The sequence below is a fragment of the Aphanomyces astaci genome, assembly GCF_000520075.1.
Source record: "Aphanomyces astaci strain APO3 unplaced genomic scaffold supercont1.46, whole genome shotgun sequence".
Lineage (NCBI taxonomy): Eukaryota > Oomycota > Saprolegniomycetes > Saprolegniales > Verrucalvaceae > Aphanomyces > Aphanomyces astaci.
In genome coordinates, this window is record NW_009798309.1 from 76686 (window position 1) to 104114 (window position 27429).

The following is a 27429-nucleotide window of genomic DNA, read 5'->3' on the forward strand; positions in this document are numbered from 1 at the left end:
TCAACGACATTTAAGGTAGGATACCAGTGTGAGCCCAGCAATTTCTAATTGTAGATGGCGATACTTCATCCCACGCCACCGCATTGCTTGAAGCATGTCACATGCATACGGGTTCTTGCGCTGTTTGTCCGTCACAAACCCACCACCAGTAATGGTGTCAACGATTTGAATTGCATGGTCCAGTTGACGTTTCTTGTAGTACATTTTGAAGGTTGATATGATTACAGCGTCCATAGACTGGAGCACCGAGGTGGTGTTGCGTGGAAGCATGAGAACGCGAACATTGCCGACATCGGCCCGAACCACTTGGTCTAGGAGTAGCAGTATTGTTCGATTTCTTCTCTTCATTTCTTCGTTGAGCTCCATGATCCATTCCGAGAAGAGAGCAATCGTCATCCAAGCCTTGCGGTTGCTGTGGTAGTAGAGACGCAACTCTTGTGCAGACATGCTGACAAAGCATCGGGGCTTCTCAGCCTTTTCAAATGAAGAATGACGGCAACCTGTGGGACCCATCGACATTCGCAGTGAGGGCAACATAGATTCTGCACTTGTCTTTCTTGAGACCGAATAGTGGCTTCCTTGACATTGATGTCTTCGGCTGGGCCTTGTAGATGATTCCCGTCTCGTCCATATTGGACACATCACGTGCGTCGTAGAACTGGGTTTCCAGCAGCAGGCTTTTGCAACCGGCATTTGTGACCGAGGGGTCGACTGACGCGCTCTCACCGTGGAGCCGATGTACCCACAGGTTGTGACGCCGCTGAAATTTAAACAGCCATCCTTGGGATGCGCGAAACTGACTTATGCCAAGAACAATAGCAAGTCGAAGGGCCATTTGCTTGATTAGGGGTCCGGTGATGCATACGTTGTTCGTGTTAGCTGCTTCCACCCACGCGGCCAATTGCCCATCGAGCTCGGGGAATTTTGGTGGTCTTAAGTTGGATCGGCGGTGCTTGGCTTTATTGTCGATGTTGCAAGTCGTCGCCTCTCGCTGGTCCTTTACAATGTGACCGACAGTGCTTGCATGCATCAAGCATCCGAATTGCTTGCTTGCCCATACAGCTAATTGGGGGTATGTTACCGACCCTGGAGGCTGGCTAGTGTAGAAGATACGCAATGAATCTTTTTGTTTCAAGGTTAATCTCTTTCCACCCGATGGCATCGCGGCTATTCGGCACCAATTTTGAATTTCAAATCCTGGACCTCTCAAATTTTACTCTTTTGATTTGCATCATTTGATGGAGTTTATCTCTTTTGGACGCGCGCAAAAAAGGGAGCTTCACTGTACTGCGGACACAAGCAAAAGTCACTTTTTCCAAATTACTGTACCCATTTCTCATTGATTGGTCAATTCAGCCAGTGCAAGCGTCTGTACTCTCCACATCGGCGGTCATTGAGTTGTGGAACTTTCGAAATACTGGTGTATTTGAGTTCAAATCGACATCTTTGGGATCAAGCGCGTAAGCCATCAGTTGTCCATGGCAGTCAAGATGAAAATGATGACGATTTTGACGAAGGTGATGAAGACATCGGATCTGACATAGAGTGAAATAGATGCCTCAATATATTTTTTATTATTGTCAATACAATTCAATATATTGCAATAATTGATTGTTCGACTTGTCTAGACCAATACAATATACAATACAATATTTATGAGGCCTGACCGCAGCATTCACATTGACCAGCGTAGTCACCAATGCTCCAGCTGAACGATTGCGCGATGATCGTGCAGCAGGAGTCTTCGTGATGAAGGGCCACATCCCGATCTCGCCGTCGAAGACAAGATTGCCACCTGCATCGTACTGAGGGCGCGTCACGGCAGCAAGGAATATGACCTTCGGAAGGAACCTCTTGCTTTTGCACGCTCGGCCTTCGGGTGCTTCTCCTTTGGTAAGATAAACCTTTCGGTGATCCTTGTCCGCGTTGAACCATTTTTCGTCCAGATGCACGATGTTGGCCGCTGCCATAGCCGAGCTCTGTTGGCTCTGTTGGCATCGGTTATCAAGGGTTTCAAGCGCGAAGAGCGGTGCTGCAGTGTCCCGACCTTGAGGTTGCGGCAGGTAGTTCCCATCAAATGACCAGTGGCGACGGATATGTCCCGAATGGTTGACTCTTGCTCTTGTGGGACGCCTTGCACAAGTTGAATGACATGATGCTGCGCGTAGTGCAACTTGCGCCCGACGCGGGCCGCCTTCTTCCATGCATACGAGCCCTGATTGATCAAACCCTTCCAGATCGACGAAACGGTATTGTGGTTGATTCCAAGTCGGGTTGCAGTGGCCTCGCCGGAGCCACGTGGCATCTTCCCAAAGGTCAGGAGGCATTGGAGGCTCTTGATGACCTCCACCTTGTTAGCGTCCGTGAGTTCTCGTCGTGAGTGGAGATCTGAACGGGTTCTCCACGGTTCGCCGAGCGGCGCGTCCTCGCGGCTCCTCCATCCGGTCACGCGATCGTTCTTCGGCGTTCGTTGGCGTTTCCTCGCCGAAGAAATGTTCGCGTACCATCAATAGCTCAACAATGAACTAACGATATCTGCTTTCTCTCCCGCTTCTTCTTGGCTTTCGGCCACGGGATCTTTGTCAAGGTAGCAAATATAACACTGACGTAAATGAGGTCAAACATACCACGAGGCGCCTACTGACTATCATTCACTAAAGTACTCAGCACCTCCACTTTGGTATCGGAACTTTTGACACGGCATACACACAGAGTGTGTGTGTTTGCAATGGGTCAAACCGACGCGCGACCCAATTGCTCTGCACGCTGCAGAGCAGTTAGGCATTGAACGCATTTGTTTAGATTGAGGAGAATATTGACTTACTTGCTATGTGTGGTGCATTCATTGTCAATGCCATGATGAATTAGTGTGTCAAAGCGAGTCGGGGCAGTGACGTGGCGAGTCGGGGTGAGTTGTGGATTTCCAGCATATTTCTCAACATTGTCTATTGTCGATATTTGATTGGCTAAGAGTCAATTGATTTGTCACTTTTCTATTTTGATTTTGACAATTAAATTCTACGGTATTTCTATTTTTATTGAAGGAGGCATAGAGTATTTCTAATTCTGATTCACGCAATTAATTTTGGAACGGAGGGAGTAGCTTAGGACTCGCCAGAGAGTGTAGTCAGGTTCCTCCCAAATTCTCTACTAGTACTATGTAGTATTACTCCGGAGTATTTGAAGTGAGAGCAATTTAGGATATTGCCAGGTCATTGCATGCATGCCTCGTTCGGGAGCGGCACGGCTTACCTGCCGCTGCCCGACAAGAAGAAAAGATAGATCACTCGGTGAAGTGAGAGGTTTAGATCCGCGCTTGCGCTCGGTGTCAACGTTAGTGTTGGTCACTACGTTAGGTTTCATCCAATCGAGTTTATCCAATTTCATATCGAAATGTAATCCATGCTAAAGTTCAACAATTATACTACGTAGTATTATATTATTGTATCCAAGGTTGCTGTAAATATTAACAGTTAACATGCTGGCTGTCCAAATCCAGGGCAATAACCTATTTGGCCGTGGTACACGTTCGCGAAAAAGCCAAACAAGTAACCATTTCGGTATGGAATGCAGGGCTACTACACTATAACCATTCTCAGTGTTGTTGGAAGTTTGAGACCAAAGTGCTGCTGGGGCAAACTATCTGTCGAATATGCTGGCAACCCTGGAGCTCAGCAAATCAACCGTGCTCATCAACGTGTGACGGTCGTAGGGGTTAGACGCACAAAAATTTCGAAGGTCCGGAGGTTCAGACTTCAGGACAGGATACTCTCGGCTGAGCCAATAAGAACACAGCAAGAAAGGAGTAGATCCAATGTTAGGCAAATGTAAAAGTGAAGTATCTAAATGCTAGCTAAGGCTGACGACCTTTGGGGAAAGGTCGTGTAGAATAAAAGGCAAGACGGCCGAATTCTAAGGTAGACGGCCCATCGAATAATATACCTTTGTGATGGCAGTACCACGATGTTGTATATCAGTACAAGCCCATGCACCAGCTCCGTCACAAACGGTGAACTGAACATTGAAAACAGAATCTTCACACAACCAAGGAAGTCATAAATCCAGTACACGGCACATATATTATTCTGGCGACTCTGTCGGACCCTGTTTTAGTTGCCACACCAAGTCGTTTGAAACACAGTAAACGACACGCATTGTGCTTCAGTGAACCCGTTTGGAAAGCACGCACCCAACAACTTGGTGTAGCATCCCTTGCATTCAGTGCAGTCTCCCCCAACGGGAGCTGACGTTGTCGGCGTCACAGGGGCTTTGGTCGTCGAAGGCTTGGGGGCTTTGGTCGTCACGGGTTTAATTGACGTCATAGGGGATTTAGACGTCGCAGGAGTCACAGACGTCGTCACAGGAGCCACAGACGTCGTCACAGGTGTAACAGAGGTGGTGATCGGGGCCGAAGTGGAGCCACCGGCCAACGCGTCTTTGGGCACCAAATTGGCTGCCGTGAGGTCCTTGATCACGTTGTTAATCTTGACGCCGCCGTTGAGGCACCCCCCGCAGTTGTGCAGGGCCACCACGGCGTTGTCCTTGGCACTCAAAACGGGCGACCCAGACGACCCGCGTTCCGTGTCAAGGGTGTACCCGACTTCGTCCGCCACACACGACGGAATGCTGATGCTTTCGATGGTGCCGACAGCGCCTGAGTCGACGATCGTGGCAATGCGCTTGGGCTTGCCCGCGGGGTGTTGGGGGATGTAAATGGGTTCCCCCAACACAGGGCCGGACGCGCGGGCTTGGAGGTACCCATACGAGTCCAAGGACACGCCGTTGGCGAGCTTGAGCTTGACCAGCGTAAAGTCGTTGGCCGGGTTCGTGTACACCAACTCGGACGACGTGGCCACCGTCACCCCCTTGCAGGTCCTCCCGGGGACGGTCTCACAGGTCGTGCATTCGGCCCCAAATTCAAACTGGGTGTTGGACGCATCGTTGGCGTTGCCGATGCAGTGGTTGTTGGTGATCAAGTGGCCTTCCGACCCAAACAGCCAGCCCGTGCAAACGGACCCGCCGTTGATACGGAGCAGGGCCACGGCCTGCGCCTTTTGGTACTTGGGGGCGTCCGACGACTTCAAGCACACGGCCGACTGGGAGTCATCCTTGCCGCAAATTGCTTCCACTTGGCCGTCTAGGTCAACTTTGGGGAACCCATGGGCGAACTTGTCAATCAAAAACGCGTTCGGGGCGTCGTTTGCGAGCAACGAGTCGATCGAAGAAGAAGTAGAACGAGGAGGGGTGTACGTAATAAACGCACTGTCCCCGTCGATGAACTCGGCGTAAAAGTTGGTTTGCGTCACGTTCGTGTACTCGTGGAATTGCGAGCCGTCGGGGGAGCTGATGGTGAGCAATCCCCCCACAGGGATGTTGACCGAGGCAAAGTGGAGCGACAGGTACGCCGCGTCTGGGCGGTTCAGTTGGTACGAGAATGGAATGTTCACATTGGAAGTCAGCAGCACCAGCTCGTCGGCCCCGATCACGGGAGCAGATTGGCATTGGAAGGCCGACACGGCCGACGCTGCCAACGACAGAAAAGACACGAACGCGGACACGGCAACCATGGGAAGAATTGTAAAATGAAAAATGTTTTCGTTGTCTGACTGAGTTGATACCGCCTTCGACGTTAGCCATAAATGATCAAGTCAGATCGCTTGACGCTTACGTAGAATGTGCCACCGGATGTATATATGTGTCTTTCCAAGGGCTCTGTGTTAGCTTAGATTGCTCCCCGCATGTGTGCTCCATTCAAATTGCTGAGGGCAGAGTATGTTGCGACTCGGTGCTTACAGTTACGTGTAGGTTTATAATCCAGTCTGTAAGCATAGATTTTACAGTGAGTGGCCGCACGTTTAGCCTACCGGAACTTGGGAGCTAGTGTGAGCTCATACTGTACTACTACCCGTTAGTAAACTTACCTCATAAAAATAGTTCCACTGTTGTTATTGTGGGTCTACTCGAAATTTCCATGTTCGATTGGTTGAATCAAACAGTGGGGCGGTTTTACAGTTAGAACCGATCAAAAACCTCTGAATTAGTATAATTTATATATATATATAGAGGTTCCGTTGAGCACAAGAAGGTGCAATTCGAAACTTGCCAGTCGAAGCGAACGCCGACGCCACCATCACCGACACCGGCCATCATCACCGACACCGGCCATCATCACCGATATTGGTAGGTTCAAGGAAACTACACCACAGCGCACTCCCATCGAGAGCAATCACGTGCGCACATGTACCCCGATTGCAACCGTACCAGTACTTCATGAGACGTAGTGCATGTCTGCATGAGAACCCGAGACTATAGATGAGTAGGCAGTGGTTAACTGTGTCGGCGATCACGCTTTCGTGTCGCCGCGCCTTTCAGTTCCTGCTGTTCATTTCCCAGATACTATTTGCTTGGCTGAATTGAGGTATTTTTGGCGAATCAAATCATGAGGTCGATTTATTGCCACTTCGCGTAAACGACCCAAAACCTTGGACTCCACGGACCCCCACCCCATGTGTGGTTATTCCCGGGGCAAGTTGCATCGCTACAGTGAACGACGTAGGGCCTGGCGCACAGTGGTACAATCAAATATGAAGAACAAAGTGTGCTGCGTGAAACGTGATAATGGAAAAAGCTCTGCTTCAACTTTTTGCATTCTTCTAATTGGAAGTATTTCAACCAATAGCTAAGTGACTTCACCCGGGATTGAACTCGGGGACAATTGACATGACTGGTAGGCTTATTTTGCACACTACCTTCAGTCTGAGGATACCTCCGCGTTCTAAACGTGGTGATTAGGGTAAGTTGGCGAAATGCTGAATGACCTAAACTAAGTAGCATTGCGGTGTGAGGGGTGAAGGATTAGCATGAGGTCCCGTGGGCAGTGTGAACTTTTTATACTTTTTCAATCTATATGAATATTTGTATTAAAAAATGTAAAATTATATAAATAGTGAAAAAACACACAACAATTACCAAAGTATTGGATTAAATTTCAAAAATTGTTCACGCCTTTTCAAATGACTTGCGGATGGTATCATCCTTCATGACATCTCAAACCTTGATTGACCGCTTGATCATGGCAAGGCGCTTTTCCGCTGCAGTGACAACTTTTTCTTCCTTGATCCACTCGGAACGGCACATTTGCTTGAACAGGCCCATAACCCCAACGTCCAGGGGTTGCAGAACACTTGTGCTGTTCGCAGGAAGTGGTTGCAAGTAGGCCACAGAAAAGAGTTCGTCTTCAAGGATCTTGTAGGTCTTCTTGGAAACGTGGCACTTGAGGTTGTCAGCGAGCCCGACCGATGTACAGTCAATGTCGGACATCAGCACTTCCCCCAGGTAATACGACCAAACCCGTTGGTTCATGAATGCAGTCTTTTGAGCTGCATACACAGGTCCAACAGCATACGTTGGGAGTTCGTAACGCTCGATGTCGCCGCTGCGAGTGCCCTTGACGATGATCAACATGGGTATTTTTTCCCCATACAGCAGTTTAGAACATTTGACGACGTTTCTTTTGTACCGTTTGCCCGGATTGACAGCACGACCGTAATCCGGTCGGAGTGCTTCTGCGTCTCTTTCACTCGCGATGACTTGCCAACTTTGGCCAGTGTCTTCCCCGGTGGCATGGTAGTACACCGGGGTTTCGTCGACGTTGATCCACGCGCGCCGTGGAAGGTGCCCAAACTTTGAGAAGAACTCCGCCGAGAATACTTCTTGTACGACTTGAAGCTCTGACTGGGTGGCCTTGGTAGCGCACGGCACTCGATGGGAGTATCCATGACGGTTCGCGAACTTCAGGCACCATTGGAACAGGCTCTTGTATGCGCGGTCATCATTGACTTGGCATCCATGTACACTTCGAGCAAAAGCGGCCAGTGTGACTTCATCCAGGTGACCAGATGTGCAGTCGTGAGGAAGTGTTCACCGTCCCGCACGGACTCCAGGAATGCGACCAAGTCGCTTGAGAAGTCGACAGATTCCAGGCGTCCTTTGCCATGAAGAGTTGCCCGCGGGTCATGGGTCTTTTTCGACAGGTAGCTGGAAGAGTTCGCGACCCACCGTCGGAATGTTGCATCGGGGATATGGTACAACTTGGCAAAGAGTCGGAGGCTCGAGCATGGTCAAAGCAGAGCATACATGCGGAGGAAGATACGAATCTATCGCACAACGTATCGGCGTTGTCGACGCTTGATAATGGGCTTCGGCGACGGCATCGCAAAATCGGATATGACACGTGAGACTCAAAATTCCAATAAGCCAATCAAATTCAATTTAAAATAGTCAAAGTACCCAATCACGGTGAATGAGGTCGAAGGTCAGGTATTGGCTAATATTAGCGTCTATTGATTGCATTTGTTCATTCCCACATTTATAAAAATATTCCTGGTACCACAGTGCGCCAGTCCCAACGTCGTTATCTGTAATGCAGGGCCAAATGAGATTAGTTCATGGACCAGATCCGAATCGTACTATCTTATTACGAATGAGGATGCTGTTGAAATGCACTTAACCCCTAGGTGGTATATCTTGTTTTGGTTTACACTGAATTTGACATACTACACCATTTTTCCTTTTAAGTTCAGGTATATTTCGTCCGTCGCACAACTGATTCACCCCTTGTCCGTTATTTTCGCCAAACATTCGATATATTTCGTCCAGACGCTTCATGATATCCGGTATATATCATCCCACAGCCGGTATATTTCACACGTTATTCAATAAGTATATTTCAAATGATGTACCATCACCTATTTCAACTTTAGATGCAAATCGAGTACTTCGACGTAAGTCGCAGGCTCATAGATATGAGTCGACATGAATCGTCAACCACCTTACACTTTGCAACTCGAGTTGTTCGACGGTCTAGCGGAAAACTTGGGTACTATGGAAGTTAGTGCCTGATGAAGCAACGCGTAGATTTACTTGATTTGTGTCTCAATCGAAATATGCTAAGAGGTATTTCTGAACAACACCGTGGTCCTGACAACCACAGGCTCATCTCGCCACTTTCCAATGCCCTCCCCTCACGCCGAGTCTCGAACGCAACTCAGCGGATCTGGAAAATCACGAAACCTATCCGACGACAACCGCCAGGCGGTGCTCAACATGTTGCTCTCGAAGAGCGATTTCGGCAAGCGAAAGCATGGGTCAGTTAACGATGTTGCTGAGCACTTTAACTGCCATCGTTCAACTGTCTTAACGACCTGGAACAGCTATAAAGCTGCATGCGTGTCGACCCAGATCGGACCATCGCCGACGCTCCCAAAATCACGCATGAAAGGTATTAGGTTAAAGAGAATGCATTTGTCAGAGGTATTAATTTTTCACAGTTTATACTGCGTTTAGGAAATTGTGGTGCGAAATTGAAGTAGACTTTAGAGGCGATTGAAGCTGCAATCAAAGCAGTTTCATTCCACAACCGTCAAACCACTCGTGCACTGGCGTTCCATGCCAACATCCCCTGAACGACGATCCTGCGACACATGAAGCAAACCGTCGCCTTCGGTGCAAGTCATCGACCTCCGACCGCTGCTCACCGACGCCAACAAGGAAGAACGCGTCAACTTTGCGCTATCGTTCGTCAAGTGAAACCAAGTTTTCGAAGACATGCACAACGTCGTGCATGTTGACGAAAAGTGGTTCTACTTGACAACGGTCAAGGGCAAGTTCTACGTGTACGACGACGAAGTGCTGCCCCACCGACAAGCGAAGTCCAAGAGGTTCATAACGAAGGTTATGTTTCTGTGTGCGGTGGCCTGGCCAAGTTATGATGTTCAGCGCAACCGCATGTTCGACGGGCTCATTGGCATGTGGCCGTTTGTCGTCAAGGAGCCGGCGCAACGAAGCAGAAAGAATCTCCCAAGATGAACGTTGGTCACGCAGCCACAGACCGTGACCTCTGAAGTGTACCTTGACAACCAAGGTCATTCCAGCAATTCAGATGAAGATGCCACTTGCCATGAAGAGGTCGACAGTGTTTATTCAACAAGACAATGCGGGACCCCACGCGCAATCGGTGAACAACTCCATTGAAAGGCGCATCGACGGCGATGGGTGGACCATCAAAATGCGGAACCAGCCGCCAAACATCCCGGACTTTAATGTCCTAGATTTAGGATTTTTTAATTATATTGAAAGTTTACAGTATCAATCAACGCCATCGAATATCGATGAATTGATTGATGATGTTGATGCTGCGTTTCCCCCGCGAGGTTTTGACTAAAACGTTTCTTACGGTTCACAACGTAATGAAGTTGTCGATACAACATCGAGGTAGCAATCAATACAAGTTACCTCACATTGGCAAAGGTAAGCTTCGAGTCGATTTGACTCGTTCCAACGTATCGTGTGACGATGACTTTGTCATGGAAGCATTGATGATGTTGAATGCGCGTCTCAATGATGAGGAACACTTGGACGATCTTGTGAATTCCCAGGATCAAGCGAGCATCAGCTTGTAGTATAAATTATCCCAAGTCAATACAAATTCCAAGTTTCCTTGAGTTTCCCCGTTTGAATACAATGGTCAATACTAAAAAATGTAGGAATCAATGTGGACCAAATCAAAACGCCAAATGTCGGAATAATTGTGGACCAGAGTAATATCGGACAATAGTCGAAATATACTGCAACGATGTAGGGTCTGGACGAAATATATCGAATGTTTGGTGAACATAACTCACATGGCGTGAATCAGTTGTGCGTCTGTCCAAAAATGGTGTAGTAAGAACAAGTAAAATGATTACATAAGCAACAGTGGAAATGTTGCTCTCAGGGAATTACTGTTACATAGTATTGTCCTTTTCACCAAAATTTGGACTTTGGTGCTCATTCGCCAAATCTATCGATCGATTCTTTGTACTGATTTTTGTGTGTAAAAATCGTCCAGCGTCACGCTAATAGAAGTCACATGCTAATTCGATGTTGATTTGGTCGAAGATTGGTTTTGATTGGCTGCTTGATTCGTGTTCTCGGTTTTGATTGGTCGATCGATTGTCTCCCGATTTGGTGCTACTCATTCGATTGAGCACAACACCCCAATGTCGAATCGACTTGACAATACTACCATAGTACACCATTAATTCTCGGAGTACGTAGTACTACTACATAGTATCGTTCAATGTGCTTCGAGTTCGTTCTCAAACCTGGAAATTTCCAACAAATGAGACAACTGACTATTGGCTCCTTTCGAATGAAATAACTTTTCATTGGAATGTTCTTGGTGTAGTCCTACTACTGTACGTACCGGTTATATGGTGCATTTCAACTAAAGACTACAAAAATATGCCTTGTCTTTGGACAGCTATTCCAACTTTGTAATTGATATTTTTTTGGAGAATATGCCATAAAAACGATAGAACTGGTCAAGACCAACAGAAGTTACGGTTCAAAATTTCGTTTGGTGAAAAATTGATCGAGTAATAGAATTTAAACCAACTAGCCTTTTTGTATGGAAATATATGGATGGAGCCAGGCACATTTTGGCCGAAAAGGAGCATCTAGTATATCTTAGTCTTTGTATACAGCACTTATCCGTATGAACGTTTCTATTGTATCCGGATTATTCAGGATGTTTAACCTATTTACCAGATAAAAAACGTAAGTAATATTAATTTAACGTCAAAATTACGTGGGTTTAGCTGAAAGAACCCAGGCGTTTAAACTAAAACGTCTCCTCCTGAGGATGGCCGATTTGTAGTCTTTAGATGAAATGCAACATACTACGTAGAACGTAGTATGAGTACAGCTGTCATACGAATCTTCATATTCTGCATACCCGAAGTGGGTAGTCAGTCGAATTCCTGGTGGTGATGATGGTGGATGTCTCGCACCGGCGACACTTAAACCGAGTTACATGCGGTGCTTGCCAGTTGAGAAGAGTTTAGCGAGTACGAGGTATAAGGGTGCTTTGTATAATAGTAATGAGAAGTGAGGAGGTTGAATACAATTAAACAATTTTTGGTCAATACGGTCCACCAATTTATTATTGGTGCTGTTGATCGAACTGTCGAAAATAAATTATTGTTATCGCATGGACAGAAAATACATTATTTCAGTGGGACAATTACGATTAACTTAAATTGCAATTATTTTTTCCCCAGCCCTGGCTACCGCTGCACTTGGTAGCAACAGACAGTGGAGTACAGCGTCGTAAGAGCGCATCACAATACACTGTAGAGGCTGCAGAAGAGAGTGTATTGCAGCGACGATAAAGGAGTCCTCTACAACACCCCTCCGTCCACCATCTTCGCTGTACTCCACGGCCCGCCACTCGCACTCGGCGGGTGGAAGGTGGTGGATTGCAACGAAGATGGTAAAATGGTGTGGCGTGGACCTACGGGAAAGGAAGTACAGCGACCACGAAGGACGGCGACGACTGCACTCTTGGATGCCTTCGGTCGTCGCTGATTATTATGGAATATCTCCGCAGATTGAAGGTGCGGCACCGCCTTATAGGCAAAATGGAGAAACGGCCACCAATGCACTCAACGGTAGCAGGTATTGTAGTGGAGTACATAGATTGTGGACGACATCACAATATAGCGGTTGCGCCGCAGAGGGTGTAGTGTATTGGTGGACATTACAGTGGCCGTTCAGCATAGTCGTCACACTCCACTGTCCACTGCCGCGGCCACACTACAACGCCCTCCATTAGCGATGCACTCCTACACTCCACATACTCCACGGCCCGCCACTCGCACTCGGCAGGTGGAAGGCGGTGCAGCGTAAAGAAGATGGTGGACGTAGAAATGGTGTGGCGTGGACCTACGGAAAAGGAAGTGCATCACCGTAATGGACGACAACCACTACACACTACTGATCACCGCCAGTAGTGTACTCGACGGCAGCGGATTGTGGAGTATAGCGACGGTTGAGGATATCGCAATATAGCGCAGCAGGTACTCCATTCGTATGCACGACTCGGCGATTGCATTCGCATCCGTTTCTCCGCATAGATTGTGTGCTTCGGTGGAGATCACAGTGGCCGTCCACCATCATTACCGCATCCCACTATCCACCGCTGCGGCCACAATGTCCTCCATCATCGACGCACTCCTGCAATTCACTGCCCGCCACCGTCGCCTCAGGTAGCAGAAAGACGGTCACCACTGCACTCGGCGGACGGTGGAGTGCTGGAGTGCGACCATGATCGCCGGCAGAGCTCAAGCCGATAGAGCGACTGAGCGCCAGAATCGAACTCTCGAAGATGCGCTCAGATGCCAAGTGTCGTATCTAGGACAAGACTGGGTCGACCATTTGCCAACGATCGAGTATGCCCACCAAGGCTTAGTACAAACATCAACCGGCTTAACACCGTTCGAAGTCGACACAGGCCGCAAGTTGCGCAACCCTGCCGTGAGCAGCTCCTTGCCCAAAAATGACTTTGCCAAGAATTTTGCAGAACATCGCAAGGAAGTCATTAGGATGACTCACGAGAATTTGACGAAGACCCAAAAACGTCAGAAGGAGTATTATGACAAGCGACGTTCGAACGTGACCTTCAAGGAAGGCGATCAAGTACTGCTAGCGACTCGCAACCTGCCTTTAAAGCATGCCCAGATGCTCGACAAGTCCGAGCGTCCCAAGTTGGTTCCACGATTCATCGGTCCCTTTGAGATTGTCCAAGCCATTAACGACAACGCCATGCGCCTTAAGTTGCCACGCTCGATGTCACGTGTGCATGACATGTTCAATGTTGATCGACTTAAGCACTATCACCCCAACGAAGCCAAGTTTGCCTCCCGGCCTATCCCAAAAGCTACTCCTGTTGTTCTAGACGAATCCACCGGCGAAGAAATGTACATTATCGAGAAACTGCTCAAGAAGCGCCAGTTCAATCGCAAGTTGGAGTACTTGGTCAAGTGGCATGGACCACCCGAAAGCGAAGCCACATGGGAGCTTATGAAGGACATCAAGCATGTTGTGCACTTCAAGCAACTCGTCCATGACTTGGAGTCAAGGCGTTTCAAGGTGTAGCAAGACGTCAGGGGGAGAATGTAGCGATGTGACAGGTGGGGATAACGGCTTGCTACCACCTTGCCCGCACCCAGCTCCAAAGTACCTCGCTCATGACGCACCCTACTAGCTAGTGCTTGCCTGGGAATGTGTCTCAAGGGCAAGCATGGCTTAGAATCGCTAGCCTAGTGAAGTTCCCCAATGTCTCAACCGCACCCGCACCCATTGCATTCCACCTCATGCAGTGGGTCAAGAGGAACAAGCGCGAATGGCTCACGGTGTACTGCTGACAAACAAAATCGAGGCGGTGACGTTCAAATCGTTTCGTTGCCTACTCCTGCGCTTCGCATACCGCAACTGCTTTCGCCATCGAATTCCATGCCTCAGCAAGGCAACTCAACAAGTCTAGGACGAGGTGTGGCTTGGTTACGCCGCTACGTTTTGGAACAAGTACGGTCACTACGACAAAAAACTCATCGTGAACGTCGACGAGACATCTGTCTATTTTGACATGCCTCCGGGAAAGACATTGGCTGAAATCGGTCAGTCGAGCAAGGTGTCAGATGGTGTAGCGATGTGACAGGTGGGTTAACGGTTTGCCACCACCTTGCCCGCACCCAGCTCCTAAGTGCCTGGCTCATGACGCACCCTAGCTAATGCTTGCCTGGGAATGTGTCTCAAGGGCAAGCATGGCTTAGAATCGCTAGCCTAGTGAAGTTCCCCAATGTCTCAACCGCACCCGCATTCATTGTATACAAAAGTGCATATTAGTGTAGAAGTAGTGAAGTAGATTAAGAAGATTTCATAGTGATGAGGATTAAGGATATCTTTGTAGATCTTCAGTTAATTCATTGTGCATTTTGCCCTCAACTTCACACTCTTCCTCCCGCAGTGCTACACATGAAGAATGATGGTGTCCAAGGGTGACATGGCTGGACGGCCGGACATAGCGGTCACGGGGGCCACGCCGCCAAGGGATGAGGAGGGCAGCTGGTTCATGATGAGCATGACTACCATGTGGATCTCATTCCATTGGGTCGCCGCCATGCGCCACTCACTGAGGCATGCCCGAAACAGGCGTAGCAGCTGACGCATAACCACCTCGACGGTCCCATTAGCCCATGGACAGCGAGCAGTGGTGAAATGGTGGTGGGCGCCAAGGACATGCTGCAGTTCAGCCATGACCTGGTTCTTGAAATGGTGCCTTGATCGGAAACCCACTCGTTGCACACCCCAAACACAGCAAACCACTGAAGCAGACAGTCCTTGGTGGAAATAGCCACACCAGCTTGCTGGCGTCACACTTTATCACGAACAGGTACTTGTCGCCTGTCTTGGAGTCTCCCATAAACAGATAGTCCCAGTGCAGGAGACCATTTGGCATGGCAGAGTGTAGGGCTTCCCCCAAAGGTCTGAAACCACCAGATACGCTAGCGCAATGCAGACAACGGTCCACGTCGTTCTCCATGGTAGTCCACCAAAAAAAGGGCACCAAACTGTCCAGGGTTGGGCCTGAGGCTCGGTGGCCAGTTAGGCTAGCATGGACACACACACACATACGTAGCTGGAGTTCGCTGGCTTCATCTGGCACCCACAATACTTGGTTGACTAGTCGCAGCTGCCACAGGTCAGCGGTATCCAGCTTGATTTGATGCTCGGCCAGCTGGCTGGACTCTAGGGATAGAGCGGCGATGGTGTTGGTGTCCAGGCTGTCACGTTGGGCAGTCCCAATGGCTACAAGCGTAGGCCACTCGAAAGAGCTGCTCCGCAGAGGTGACATCATCAGTGGCTCTTGACTGATGGCACAAATGGCTTCAAAGGCGATCCCCAACGCGAGAGCAGATCAGCCCCAGGGATGTCGTGAATCTCGTATCTGTAACCCATCAACTGCAGGGCCCAACTTTCCAACTTTTGGGCGGTGTACTTTGGTACAGAGGCCACCGCAGCTGTCGGGTTGAATATGAACTTCAGGTTCCGATGGTCACTGTAGAGGTTGAAACCAGCGGCAGGATGCAACAGGTAGTCAGCCCGCACCAGTGTTTCCACGATGGCATAGGCTTCCTTCTCCACAATGGCCCAGCGTCCAGCTGCCCCCATGAATGTCCCACTCAGGAACATGAGGGGCTCGTTGGATTGGGCTTCAAACTGCAGATTCAACTGGTCGGGTGGAACTTGGGTGATGACTGTTTTCGGAGTCATCAGCGAACACACAGAGCCGCATCTCTGGCTTGGGGTGGCTGAGCTCCACCACCTTGGCCAGCACCTTTTTGGTGGCTTCCAGTGCGGCCACATGAGTGTCGTTCCAGCCAACGTCCGTCAGCAGCAAAGTAGCCGTCAGCTGATTGGTGCGTTTCCTCCCGACTGCAGAAAACACCCGTTTCAGCACAATTGTCAGATCCCGTACTAACACGTTGAAACCAGGGATGGACATTCGCATCCAATTGAGGGCGCATACATACTACTGGAGGTCGGCCCCAGTCTTGGGCTCGGGCAGTCGCTGTAGAGCTACCACTGGAACTGTGTCATGCTTCACTTCAGCGCCGCTAATGATACGGTCACACCACTTAGCTTCGTTTGCGAAGAATTGACACTTTTTTTGGGTGTAGCTTCAGGCCACGTTTGGCGCAAACTTCAAGCACTTCAGCTAGGGCCAACAGCAGGCCAACTGGTGTCTTGTGATAGCCCAGGAGGTCGTCCAACCAGGCTAACAGACACTTGTACAGCTGCTCAGCGAACATGGCTTGAACCGTAGACTGGCAATAGGCCACACTACGTACCACCTTGCATCACCCGATTAGATGTGTAGACACCAGTGTCCCTAAGGAACGAGAACATCTCTTGGCAGCTTAGATCCAACGAGAATTTCCAGTAGCCCTTGAAGAAGTCCAACATGAAAAGCAGGTGGCTCCACGCAGGTGGTCCACCACAACTTCCAACATGGGCATAGGCCAGGCAATCTGCTCCGTGTGGCTGTTGACTGGGCGTAGGTCCACCGTCATACGGACGAATTCCGTATGACGGTGGACCTACGCCCAGTCAACGTATGAGGCTTGCGCACAATCAGAAGGGCACACGCCCATCGGCTGGTTGGGTTTCGATAGATGAAACCAGCATTCTCCAGCTCTTCCACATGCTTCTGCATGAACTCACGCTGAGGGAGGGAATAGCGTCCAGCCTTGCAACGCACAGGCTTGGAGTTCTTTGTCGGATGCACCTTTAAAGGTGGCATGTCCACCGGTGGGTCGCGGCCAAGCGTAAGGCGGAAAACGTCCATATACTTGGCTAGGAGCTTGGATAGGCCCAGGGCAAACTCAGCACCACAGCCAGCTAACAGAGCGTCTGCCACCCTGGCATCCAGCACCGCCTGAACCTTGGCTAGTTCTACAGCTGGATCCACCGGTATCATATCAGGAAACAGGCGGCCAGCTCCATGGGCACCAAAGCTTCTTCCTCTTCGGCTAGATCATCCACCAGCTCTTGTTTGGTCGCCAGCATGACTGTCTTCACCACACCACTGGTAGACTCCACGTCTTTCATGTCGTATTCGCTGCACACCGCGGCAGCTTCACGTAGCTTAGACTGTGGGTCGCAGCCTAGCTTGTGCATGATAGGACGACTAAGCAGGATGTCACCCACACCAGCTGGCAGGTTACCGACAGAGAGCCAGCACTTGACTTTAGCCAACACCAGGGAGCCAACATCGGCCTCGAACTTGATCGGCAGCTTGACTTCTTGGGTCACCGTATGGCTGGGACCCACAAACCTCGGACCACAACAGGTGTCGGCAGATCCGTCACGACCACGTCACGCCCAGCGTCCTTCAACATCTGGAGCGTCTTGGGAGGGATCACGCTCTGGTGCGCACCACTGTCGAACGAGGCATCCAGAGCTACAGCCTGGCTGGCCGTGCAGACCACACGCGCAGCACACAAGACGGCGGATTCTTCACTCGGCTCAACTGTCTTCACCTCTTTGGCAATGGTTATCGCCTTCTCCGTCTTTGCCTTCGCCTCTGGCTTCGGCCCAGATGGCCTTGGCCCGATCCATCAACAGACGGGCTTCGCCATCGGCCACCTTGGGACACTTGAACACGTTGTGACCAGTGCTCAAACACTTGAAGCACTTCCCGCCTTCTGTGTGAAGTTGGTGATAGGGACCCTATCCACGTTGACAACGGCCACCGTCTTGTCCCTGCCACCACGGCCTCTCCCACCTCTTCCGCCCTTGTCACCAGTTTTGTCAGGCGTAGGCGTAGGCCTAGGAGGCAGAGGGGTAGCCTGTACCAATGGCTCGAATTCGCCGTAACGGCGCATATATTCGGCGAGCCAGTTCTTGAACGCTCGGGCGTCCTTCTTGTAGCCACAGAGGACGCAGCAGCTACTCGCAGTCCTTGGTCATGATGTTCGGTGGTCCGGCGTTGGGATTCCAACTGGGTCATCAGCAGTTCTGCAGGTCACGCTGCAAAGCCAGCTCGGCCATCAGCTTCTGGTTGAGCTCCATCTGAGCATTGGCTTGTAATTGTTGTTGCTGGTGGAGCACCATCAGCTGTTCGTATGTTTGTTGGCTTTGAGCACCAACAGCTTGCTGCACCGTGTCCAGCCGGGATGACTGTGCGTCCACGGCTTGGCCCATCTGCTGGCGCAGCTGCTGGACAGCAATGTCAGGAGGGTAATGGGCATACGGTGCAGTAGAGGCGTAGATGGCCTCCTGGGATCGGGTACGGGTCAGCACAAGGCCAGCCCCAGTGCGCGGCGACAAGGGAGTAGACGAAGCGTCTTCGTCCATGGTCACAGCAGGGAAAAGTAAGAACGCGCCTCGTCGACTAAGGCAAGCGTAGGGAACTCGGGCACGAAGTGTGTCCGCAGGAGCAAATGCACTAAAGAATTCTTTGTTGTCACTCCCGTGAAATATAGACAGGTAGATGGTAAGTTCAGAAGTGATTATATGAAGTTAGGTTCGCTTTGTAGCTAGCTAAAGAAATGCGCTTACTAGCTAAACGTAATCTACTTGGCTACGTCCGAATTCATATTGGTAAATGTATGTTCGCAGATGTTCGGATGTGGCCCAAAAGGTGAAAACCTGATTTTTGGTATCAGGATGAAATATGGAGTGAGTCAATCAAAATCCAGGATTCAGGGAAAATCACAGTTCTCAGATGTCGGAGAAACTTGAAGTCCCTTGTTCCATGGTTTTCGCCGGACAACAGAATCCATACACCAGCTCGACACCAGTTGCTGCGGCCAGCGCAGGAGGTTGAACAGGAGTGACGGTGAAAGCATGCCATCGGGTACTGCTACGCCGGCGCATTTCTTCCAATGCGTCGGAATGCTGGACGGAGGCCACAGCGGCGGCCCGGAGTCCTTGATGATGTTCGGACGTCGCACGCTGTGCGGTCAGCTGTTCTATCAAAATCTGCTGGTGGTCACGTTGGTGAGCCTCGGCGGCCATGAGCTGCTGGTTCATTTCCATCTGCTCTCAGGCCTGTACTTGTTGCCGCTGATGGAGAACCATCAGCTGCTCGTACGTCTGCTGCGTCTGGGCACCAACAGCTTGCTGCACCTAGTCGATGCGAGCCCCTTGAGCATCCACCGCCTGGCGCACTTGCTGTCCCAGATGGCGCACAGCCATTTCAGGAGGGTATTGCGCCACAGGGATGTCAATCGGCTGGGCGTATACATCTTCTTGGGACCGGGTCCGGTGTAACACCATGCCGGTCCGTCCACGTGGCGTCAACGGCAGAGGCTCGCCGTGATCCATTGAAGCAGCGTGGGGGGTATGGGTGTAGAGGTCTGAATAGGGCTTTGTCGACAAAGCCCACAGACTGGGGTAAGCGCTTTCAAACACAAGAGCGCGGAGCAACTCACTGAAGAATTCTTTGTTGTCGCTCCTGCCTTGGAACAAACACGCTTGACACTAACGAGGTCAATTCAGAAGTATATTAGAGGTTAAGTTCACTCTCTATCTGGTCGACTACATCTTAACTCATCTTGCAAATGGTATACTAAAGGAAACTGACCAATCAAAGCACAGTATTCGAGGAGAATTCAACAACACCAAATATTCGGTGCTGTGAAGTTGCCTTTCGGTGGGCCCGTCATTTCGCCGACTACACCTAATTTACTCTCATATGTCGAATTCGAGCTGCCATTTCAGCCCTGTGTGAAGTTGTTACGCGATGAAGCTGTTGCGGGTTCCGATCTATTTTCTCTAAATATACGAATACTTCAAGCGCGAAATCACCTGGGGTTGCCTTCATACAGTGATTTGTCCATGCAAGTTTTACCGTATCGATAAAATTGGGGTCGTGTACAACGGTAAAAGTTCGACTGCTTGGTGTGGAGTGAAGGCTTGACAAGCACCAGGAAGTCGGGTTCGATTTTGAGCGTTGATTTAACCTTCTTCGTCGTTTGAAGCTCGTCATACCGCACAACAATGGCCTGGACTCCGTCCGATATTCGACACCGGATGGACGCGAAGAAGTCTTCAACAGTGTCGTACACGAGACTGGTCGGTGGTTGCTCCGCATAGATACGCTGTTAACTGAGCGGCACTCCAATTTTGACGCTTAGTGACACAGTCACCCGGTCGACATTTCGAGAGCATCTCGAGCCATCGCTTCACGAAGCGGTGTGAATTATAGTTCGACATTATTGTGGTTTCATAAATATCTAGGTAGTTAATTCCAAAAGACTACACCTTTTCCCGATCAAACTGGCAGTTTGTTCCAATCAAAGTGGCCATATAAAATATAAAACGTTTGAAACAAATACAATTGATACAAAAAACATACAATATTCCATTCAAAGTGGTTTTTGTTCCATTCAATGTGGCACAAATCACTTCCCATACTGCATGTTTTCCAAGTTCAGTGCCTTCTCGATATTGCGCTGGCAAAACATCGCTTCGCGGATCACTAAGTATTGAGTAATGCGCGGGAGGAATTCAGTGGCAGCTTCTTCAAGTAATCGCATACGACTTTCCAAGTAGGAATTAAAGTCCCTACGGTCAAAAAGTGCGTTCCGCGAGATAGCCATTAATCTTCGCCTTCAAAACGCTAAAGCAACTTTCGATAGGATTTAGCATTGGCGAATATGGCCCTAGGCGAAGCAGAACCAAGTCGTCGTGCGAAGCAACCCGTTGCTCCGTCTGCGAATGGGCCGGGGCGTTGTCCAACACAATCACCACCTTCTTACCGACAACACTGGTCGTGTAGGCCTCCGACGCTTTTGCCGCTCGGTAAACTTCTTCCACAAACTGTGCGTTCTTGTCCATTTTGATGCTACCCCGCTCCAAACGATGGCAAACGAGGCCGACTTCGGCAGACAAGGCACACTGAACTTGCAGGTTCGGGTCTTTCGATGGCGGCAGCACAATGGTCGCCCGAGTCCCTTGTTTCGAGCGTCCAACCCACCGAAGACAGTAAATGTTGAAGTTTGTCTCGTGTTACACAATGAAGTCCCCATTTCGCTGATATTTGACAAGTGCTGCTGCAAACTCCTTGCGCTTGGCCTTGTTTTCGTCGCTGTTGCATGTCGATGGCTCAATGCGCACTTCTTTAGCCGAATACAGCATCCGGAGTAGATATCGGCTGATCATCTGATTGGACAGTTGGGTGCCGGGAAAGTCCAACGCAATGAACTCTTGCATGGCTGTCAAGGTGAACTGGTAGTTGGTGTCGAGGTAGCGCTCGAGTGGAGCGAGTATGTCAGGGGTGACTTTGGTCCGGCTTTGTCTCGCGCCGCCTCTTGGCTTATTGGCGATCTGGCCGGATTTGACGATACGTCGGACCGTGGAGAGCGCGATGCCATTGTGCTTGGCAACAATCTACCAATTCGCACCGTCGGAGTATGCTGAGATGATTCGTTTCTTCTCTTCTGTGGCCGGTGCCGAGCGTTTGTACTCATGCTTTGCGGGTAAGTTGGAAAATGGCCGATGTTTCGAGCGTCCAACCGACCGATGACAGTAAATGTTGAAGTTCGTCTCGTCGTAGTACACAATGAAGTCCCCATTTCGCTGGTATTCGACAAGTGCTGCTGCAAACTCCTTGCGCTTGACCTTGTTTTCGTCGCTGTTGCATGTCGATGGCTCAATACACACTTGTTTGACTGTATACAGCATCCCGAGTAGATGTCGGTTGATCGTCTGCTTGGACAGTTGGGTGCCAGGAAAGTCCAACGCAATGAACTCTTGCATGGCTGTCAAGGTGAACTGGTAGTTGGTGTCGAGGTAGCGCTCGAGTGGAGCGAGTATGTCAGGGGTGACTTTGGTCCGGCTTTGTCTCGCGCTGCCTCTTGGCTTATTGGCGATCTGGCCGGATTTGACGATACGTCGGACCGTGGAGAGCGCGATGCCATTGTGCTTAGCAACAATCTACCAATTCGCACCGTCGGAGTATGCTTATATGATTTGTTTCTTCTCTTCTGTGGCCGGTGCCGAGCGTTTGCACTCATGCTTTGCGGGTAAGTTGGAAAATGGCCGATGTTTCGAGCGTCCAACCGACCGATGACAGTAAATGTTGAAGTTCGTCTCGTCGTAGTACACAATGAAGTCCCCATTTCGCTGGTATTCGACAAGTGCTGCTGCAAACTCCTTGCGCTTGACCTTGTTTTCGTCGCTGTTGCATGTCGATGGCTCAATACACACTTGTTTGACTGTATACAGCATCCCGAGTAGATGTCGGTTGATCGTCTGCTTGGACAGTTGGGTGCCAGGAAAGTCCAACGCAATGAACTCTTGCATGGCTGTCAAGGTGAACTGGCAGTTGGTGTCCAGGTAGCGCTCGAGTGCAGCGAGTATCTCAGGGGTGACTTTGGTCCGGCTTTGGCTCGCGCCGCCTCTTGGCTTGTTGGCGATCTGGCCGGTCTTGACGATACGTCGGGCCGTGGACAGCGCGATGCCATCGTACTTGGCAATAATCTGCCAATTCGCACCGTCAGAGTATACTGCGAGGACTCGTTTCTTCTCTTCTGTGGTCGGTGCCGAGCGTATGCCGTCTGCACTCATGCGTTGCGGGTAAGTTGGAAAATGGCCGTCTGCGTGTATTTTTGTCAAATCAAAGGCGGGTATTTCTCGCGCCTGAAATGACCACTTTGATTGGAACAAAAACCACATTGAATGGAATAAGTCCACGTTGCATGATTTGCCAAATTTTATATTTTATATTTGAACCACTTTGATTGGAACAAACTGCCAGTTTGATCGGAAAAAGGTGTAGTGTTTTATTTGAATTTGTAACGATGATACAGTTCATGTGCATCGCTTTTAACGTAAAACCGACACCAAAACAAGTGCAAAGCACAATACGTAGTACTAGTAGTAATTAGGATATGGTCAAATATTAATGTTGGATGACATATCCCAACGTCAGGTGGGATGCTGTTGGAGAATAATTCTCCCATAGCGGATGACGCATGATACTAACGTTATCACAGATCTTTGAAAACACTCCGAACACTACAAACATTCATAAATCAGACAAGCATTCATAAATCACTCACAAATGAGAACTGGAAGCGGGACTTAACGAAGAGCGCGAAGCCAACCTACGTGAAACCTTGTTGAAGAGTAATGGTGTCTACTCCACGAGACTGCCAAACGGATTTGGCCAACACCTAGCCAACAAGTGCAACTGCCACATCGGCACCATACGCAAGGTGCTCGCGCGTGCTAAGAGTCAAGGAATTGTCGATGGCAACATGAACGTGTTGGTAGCGATCTTGAAGGAAGGAAGGTGTGTAGAAAGTACTAGTGGGACATGTTGTGTACCGTTACGCCTCCACAACAGTGCTACTGTATACACAATTATTACTACCGGTAGTATGATTTACAAAGAAATATACTACTAATATACTAAATTTAGTAATACATATTGTGAGAGTAGTATACACGTATGGTATCTAAAGAACGATTTGGTGGGTATCTTAGACGGCTGTACCCAAACCGCTTTATATTGGTCAAAATTGTCCAATTATTTCGCTCTAGCCAAGCACAGAAGTCGCAGTAGTAGTAATGGCCAATCCGAACACATTGGAAAGAAATTAGACCACCTTATTGAGTTGTATCTATTTCGATCGGATTTTACTCACATTTTCGGGGGTACAGACCCATAAGGACAACGGTAGTAAGTAGTACTGTACTTGTCCTCTTGCTGAACTACTAGTACAGTACTAAGTAGTATGTACAGTACTCAAGCTTACTACAGTAGTGTACTAGTAGTAGTAGTACAGTAATACACATGAGTCGTCTCAGAAAATGAGCATTGTGCTGGGAAAAGCTACTACTAGTACCGTATACCCCCGCTTCAGTACCTATGATTTCTCCGGTTGGTCTTGGAAGTATCGGCCAAAGACGAACATTTTTTATCGATCGTTCTGGTTGGTTGTGTACCTACTGGAGTTATCTCTAATTGGACAAAAATACCCAATCACCACCAATGAAATATACATCCTGTAAAGGATTTAGCCCACGCGCATGCCTGAGTAGTTTTCAAGGTCCGCTTGGACCTGTACCGGTTTTGATCAGATTTCACTGACATTTTCATAGGTACTGAAGCGGGGGGTATACCGTAGTACTATTTTCAGTACAACTCTGATGTAAATCTGATACTAGTACCAGTACTCACCACTATGGTGTTTCTCAACTACACGTACTACGCGACCCAAAGTCATGTATTCACTCTTCCTAACCATTCTGACTTTATTGAACCCTTCATCACCACGTCCCCCGCATCCGTCCCTATTACGACCAAGCTTTCTGTCGGCCCCACGGCTGACCGGACAACGTCCAAGCCCCTACTGCGGCCCCGATTACCACGATCCCTACCGTGGCTCCTATCACCACTGCCAAAGTTCCTTCGGTGGGCCCCACTGTCGCCACTACGACTGCGTCGCCGTCCAAGAGCAATGGCTGCTCAACTGCTTCTACCCTACGCTGAACCACTGCTTCCCCGTACATACACCAAGCCGACCTGTGCCACGTTCGTGGGAGCGTTCTGGTGCAGTAACTAATTCCTATGTACGATGTCGGAACAGTTGATTCGACGGTATTTTCGATACATATAGTAACGTGAGCAATATACTGTGGCACCGGTATCAGAGTGGAACTAACGTTACTCTAGCAGCTAGAGTAACGTTTCGCATAAATGTTGAAGCTAAAGTCCAGCTTCAACATATATGCGAAATAGTGGAAACCACGCAATGAAAACCAGAACTTTATATTGCGTCTGCTCCATATAATATACTGCCATCTGTCCAATTGCCTCATAATACTAGTATAATGTACCAGGGTACACCAACGTTACATGAAGTAGACGTCCAATCTATGCAAAGCCGTTGTTCTAACCCCAACAAGGGCAAGAGTATCAAGTCAGCTCAGATATGTCAAGAATTTACGCGTACCTCGGTGCGTGTGCGACAGGGCTTGGACTGATATGTACCCACTGATCAATCTTGTCCGATAATTTACTGATATCACTTAGGTTGCTCGGCCTTTGGTTCAGGTTTCATTTTTGAATTTGCCAATTTATGAACGTTCTGTTTGTCTTGTCTGCTCTCTTCGCTGCCTCCACGACCGTCGTCGCCCAAGAAGAAATTGTCGGCGGCGTCGAAGCTGCAGTTGGCCAGCACTTGTACGTGTCCGGATTTCGCAGCACCGAGACGGGGGCTTCAACGTGCGGATCCAGTTTGATTGCCCCCAACGTCGTCTTGACCGCCGCCCACTGCATCGGAAGAGGCCGCAAGTTTGTGTCGATCGGGTCGCATTACAAGTCCGGCACCAACGACGGCGAACGCATCAAAGTCAAGCGATTCATCAAACATCCCAAGTACAACGCCGGGACTACGAGCTACGACTTTGCCATCTTGATCTTGGAACAACCGTCCAAGTTCCCTCCGGTACAGGTCTCGTTCGACACTGTTGCGCCTGGCACCCCTACGATTTTGCGCGGGTGGGGCCGTACGTCTTCGGGCGGAGCTTCTTCCCAATTGCTATTGGAAGTCGGTGTTGATTCCATCAGCAACGAAAAATGCGCTAAGCTCTTGACCGGATTTACCGTGAACGAAGCCATGCTGTGTGCGGGCGGTAAATTGGGCGAAGATTCGTGCCAAGGCGACTCTGGCGGACCGTTGACGGTGGAATCAAATGGCTCTGTCAAGTTGGTGGGAGTGGTCAGCTGGGGCATCGGATGTGCCCAGCAGGACAAGCCTGGCGTGTACAGCCGAATCTCGATCGCCCGCGACTTCATTGAACCCTTCATCACCACCCCTCCCGCCGCAGTCCCCATCACCACCAAGCCTTCTGCTGCCCCCACGGTCTCCCCTATTACCAGCAAGACCCCTACTGTGACCCCGAGTACCACGAACCCTACCGTGGCTCCTATCACCACTGCCAAAGTTCCTTCGGTGGCCCCCACTGTCGCCCCTACGACTGCCTCGCCGTCCAAGTGCAATGGCTGCTCTACGTGCTTCTACCCTATCCTAAACCACTGCTTCCCCCCTGCGTACTCCAAGTCGACGTGTGCCACGTTCGCGAGCTTGGGGGCGTTCTGGTGTGGCAACTAGTTTTATTCGAGGTTAGAGTGAGAGCGGTTTATTATTAATAAATTTGATTGCTTGTGTAATTGAGTGGACCTCTTCACAGTCAATAGGGGATATCATGAAGGTACAGTAGTTTTTCATACAATGTACAATTAGTGCAAGATTTGGGGGGTCATGAGTGTTTCTGGGTCAACCCCAAATTATTGTGTTGTGATCGAATAAAGTCGGACATCTCATCCGACTCAATTCTGATTGGCTTAAATTCGATCTAATTATCGTTTACTTTTTGCTGCATCATTTGGGGTCACAGTCTGTGAATTCCGACTTCATTGTGCTCCTACATCCACAATTTTGAGAAATACTGTAACGCCCAATAAATATGGGTGCCGTACAATCCATTAAGTAGGGTGTATATGCGGGAATGCCATAAAAACCCGGATTACGTCTACGTTTTCTAGCCAGCCGTGCAAATGTGACCATCTTCATTTGGAACATACGAAGCTGACGTCCAAGTTCAGTGAAACCAGGATGATGGCAAATTGGCCATTATATGCCAAATGCAATGCAGCTATAGCCGTGGCCGAGGTGTAGGGACGACCCAAACCAGTGCCAATCGTGCTGTTATAAACGTTTTGGAGCTCCTGCACCGCGAACTTCCACTCATACAACATATTGCCTTGATTCTTGGTCAAGTCCCGCAACTTGATCTTGTACACCCAGCTAGCAACGACAATACAGTACAGTACCTTAGAGCCTGGTACTACTGGTGATGTGGAGTACTAACCAACCACTACTACCACAGCCACACCCACAGCCACCACACAGCAATCACTACTGTTCATCCTACGCCCACCAGAGCAAGACCAACCACTACTACCACAGCCACACCCACCACTACTACCACAGCCACACCCACCACCACAGCAATCACTACTGCTCG

The 27429-nt window shown here is 49.5% G+C and overlaps 11 protein-coding genes across 11 annotated transcripts; 5 read left to right on the top strand and 6 right to left on the bottom strand.

Moving 5' to 3' along the window:
* Positions 1–2305, bottom strand: H257_13182 (hypothetical protein; the record flags this gene model as incomplete). The annotated part of the gene is made up of 4 exons (XM_009840650.1): positions 1–448; positions 501–997; positions 1668–1988; positions 2048–2305. The coding sequence occupies 4 exons, from the start codon at positions 2303–2305 to the stop codon at positions 1–3; spliced, it is 1524 nt and encodes a 507-aa protein (XP_009838952.1).
* A 1755-nt stretch (positions 2306–4060) lies between these two features.
* H257_13183 (hypothetical protein) lies at positions 4061–5567 on the bottom strand (the record flags this gene model as incomplete). Its single annotated transcript, XM_009840651.1, has 1 exon — positions 4061–5567. The coding sequence occupies one exon, from the start codon at positions 5565–5567 to the stop codon at positions 4110–4112; it is 1458 nt and encodes a 485-aa protein (XP_009838953.1). The 3' UTR covers positions 4061–4109.
* A 3445-nt stretch (positions 5568–9012) lies between these two features.
* On the top strand, positions 9013–9588 carry H257_13184 (hypothetical protein; the record flags this gene model as incomplete). Its single annotated transcript, XM_009840652.1, has 2 exons — positions 9013–9146; positions 9489–9588. The coding sequence occupies 2 exons, from the start codon at positions 9013–9015 to the stop codon at positions 9586–9588; spliced, it is 234 nt and encodes a 77-aa protein (XP_009838954.1).
* Positions 9589–9606: 18 nt separating this feature from the next.
* On the top strand, positions 9607–9867 carry H257_13185 (hypothetical protein; the record flags this gene model as incomplete). Its single annotated transcript, XM_009840653.1, has 1 exon — positions 9607–9867. One exon carries the CDS (start codon positions 9607–9609, stop codon positions 9865–9867), a length of 261 nt encoding a protein of 86 aa, XP_009838955.1.
* A 73-nt stretch (positions 9868–9940) lies between these two features.
* H257_13186 (hypothetical protein) lies at positions 9941–10723 on the top strand (the record flags this gene model as incomplete). Its single annotated transcript, XM_009840654.1, has 2 exons — positions 9941–10102; positions 10640–10723. The coding sequence occupies 2 exons, from the start codon at positions 9941–9943 to the stop codon at positions 10721–10723; spliced, it is 246 nt and encodes an 81-aa protein (XP_009838956.1).
* A 4127-nt stretch (positions 10724–14850) lies between these two features.
* H257_13187 (hypothetical protein) lies at positions 14851–15736 on the bottom strand (the record flags this gene model as incomplete). Its single annotated transcript, XM_009840655.1, has 2 exons — positions 14851–15147; positions 15242–15736. 2 exons carry the CDS (start codon positions 15734–15736, stop codon positions 14851–14853), a joined length of 792 nt encoding a protein of 263 aa, XP_009838957.1.
* Positions 15737–15738: 2 nt separating this feature from the next.
* On the bottom strand, positions 15739–18741 carry H257_13188 (hypothetical protein; the record flags this gene model as incomplete). Its single annotated transcript, XM_009840656.1, has 9 exons — positions 15739–16139; positions 16168–16359; positions 16734–16933; positions 16983–17331; positions 17373–17687; positions 17720–17845; positions 17925–18114; positions 18170–18213; positions 18414–18741. 9 exons carry the CDS (start codon positions 18739–18741, stop codon positions 15739–15741), a joined length of 2145 nt encoding a protein of 714 aa, XP_009838958.1.
* A 366-nt stretch (positions 18742–19107) lies between these two features.
* Positions 19108–19425, bottom strand: H257_13189 (hypothetical protein; the record flags this gene model as incomplete). The annotated part of the gene is made up of 1 exon (XM_009840657.1): positions 19108–19425. The coding sequence occupies one exon, from the start codon at positions 19423–19425 to the stop codon at positions 19108–19110; it is 318 nt and encodes a 105-aa protein (XP_009838959.1).
* Positions 19426–19515: 90 nt separating this feature from the next.
* On the bottom strand, positions 19516–22959 carry H257_13190 (hypothetical protein; the record flags this gene model as incomplete). Its single annotated transcript, XM_009840658.1, has 5 exons — positions 19516–19869; positions 21070–21393; positions 21436–21780; positions 21907–22326; positions 22453–22959. The coding sequence occupies 5 exons, from the start codon at positions 22957–22959 to the stop codon at positions 19516–19518; spliced, it is 1950 nt and encodes a 649-aa protein (XP_009838960.1).
* A 1622-nt stretch (positions 22960–24581) lies between these two features.
* H257_13191 (hypothetical protein) lies at positions 24582–24962 on the top strand (the record flags this gene model as incomplete). Its single annotated transcript, XM_009840659.1, has 1 exon — positions 24582–24962. The coding sequence occupies one exon, from the start codon at positions 24582–24584 to the stop codon at positions 24960–24962; it is 381 nt and encodes a 126-aa protein (XP_009838961.1).
* Positions 24963–25478: 516 nt separating this feature from the next.
* H257_13192 (hypothetical protein) lies at positions 25479–26513 on the top strand (the record flags this gene model as incomplete). The annotated part of the gene is made up of 1 exon (XM_009840660.1): positions 25479–26513. The coding sequence occupies one exon, from the start codon at positions 25479–25481 to the stop codon at positions 26511–26513; it is 1035 nt and encodes a 344-aa protein (XP_009838962.1).
* Positions 26514–27429: the final 916 nt, after the last annotated feature.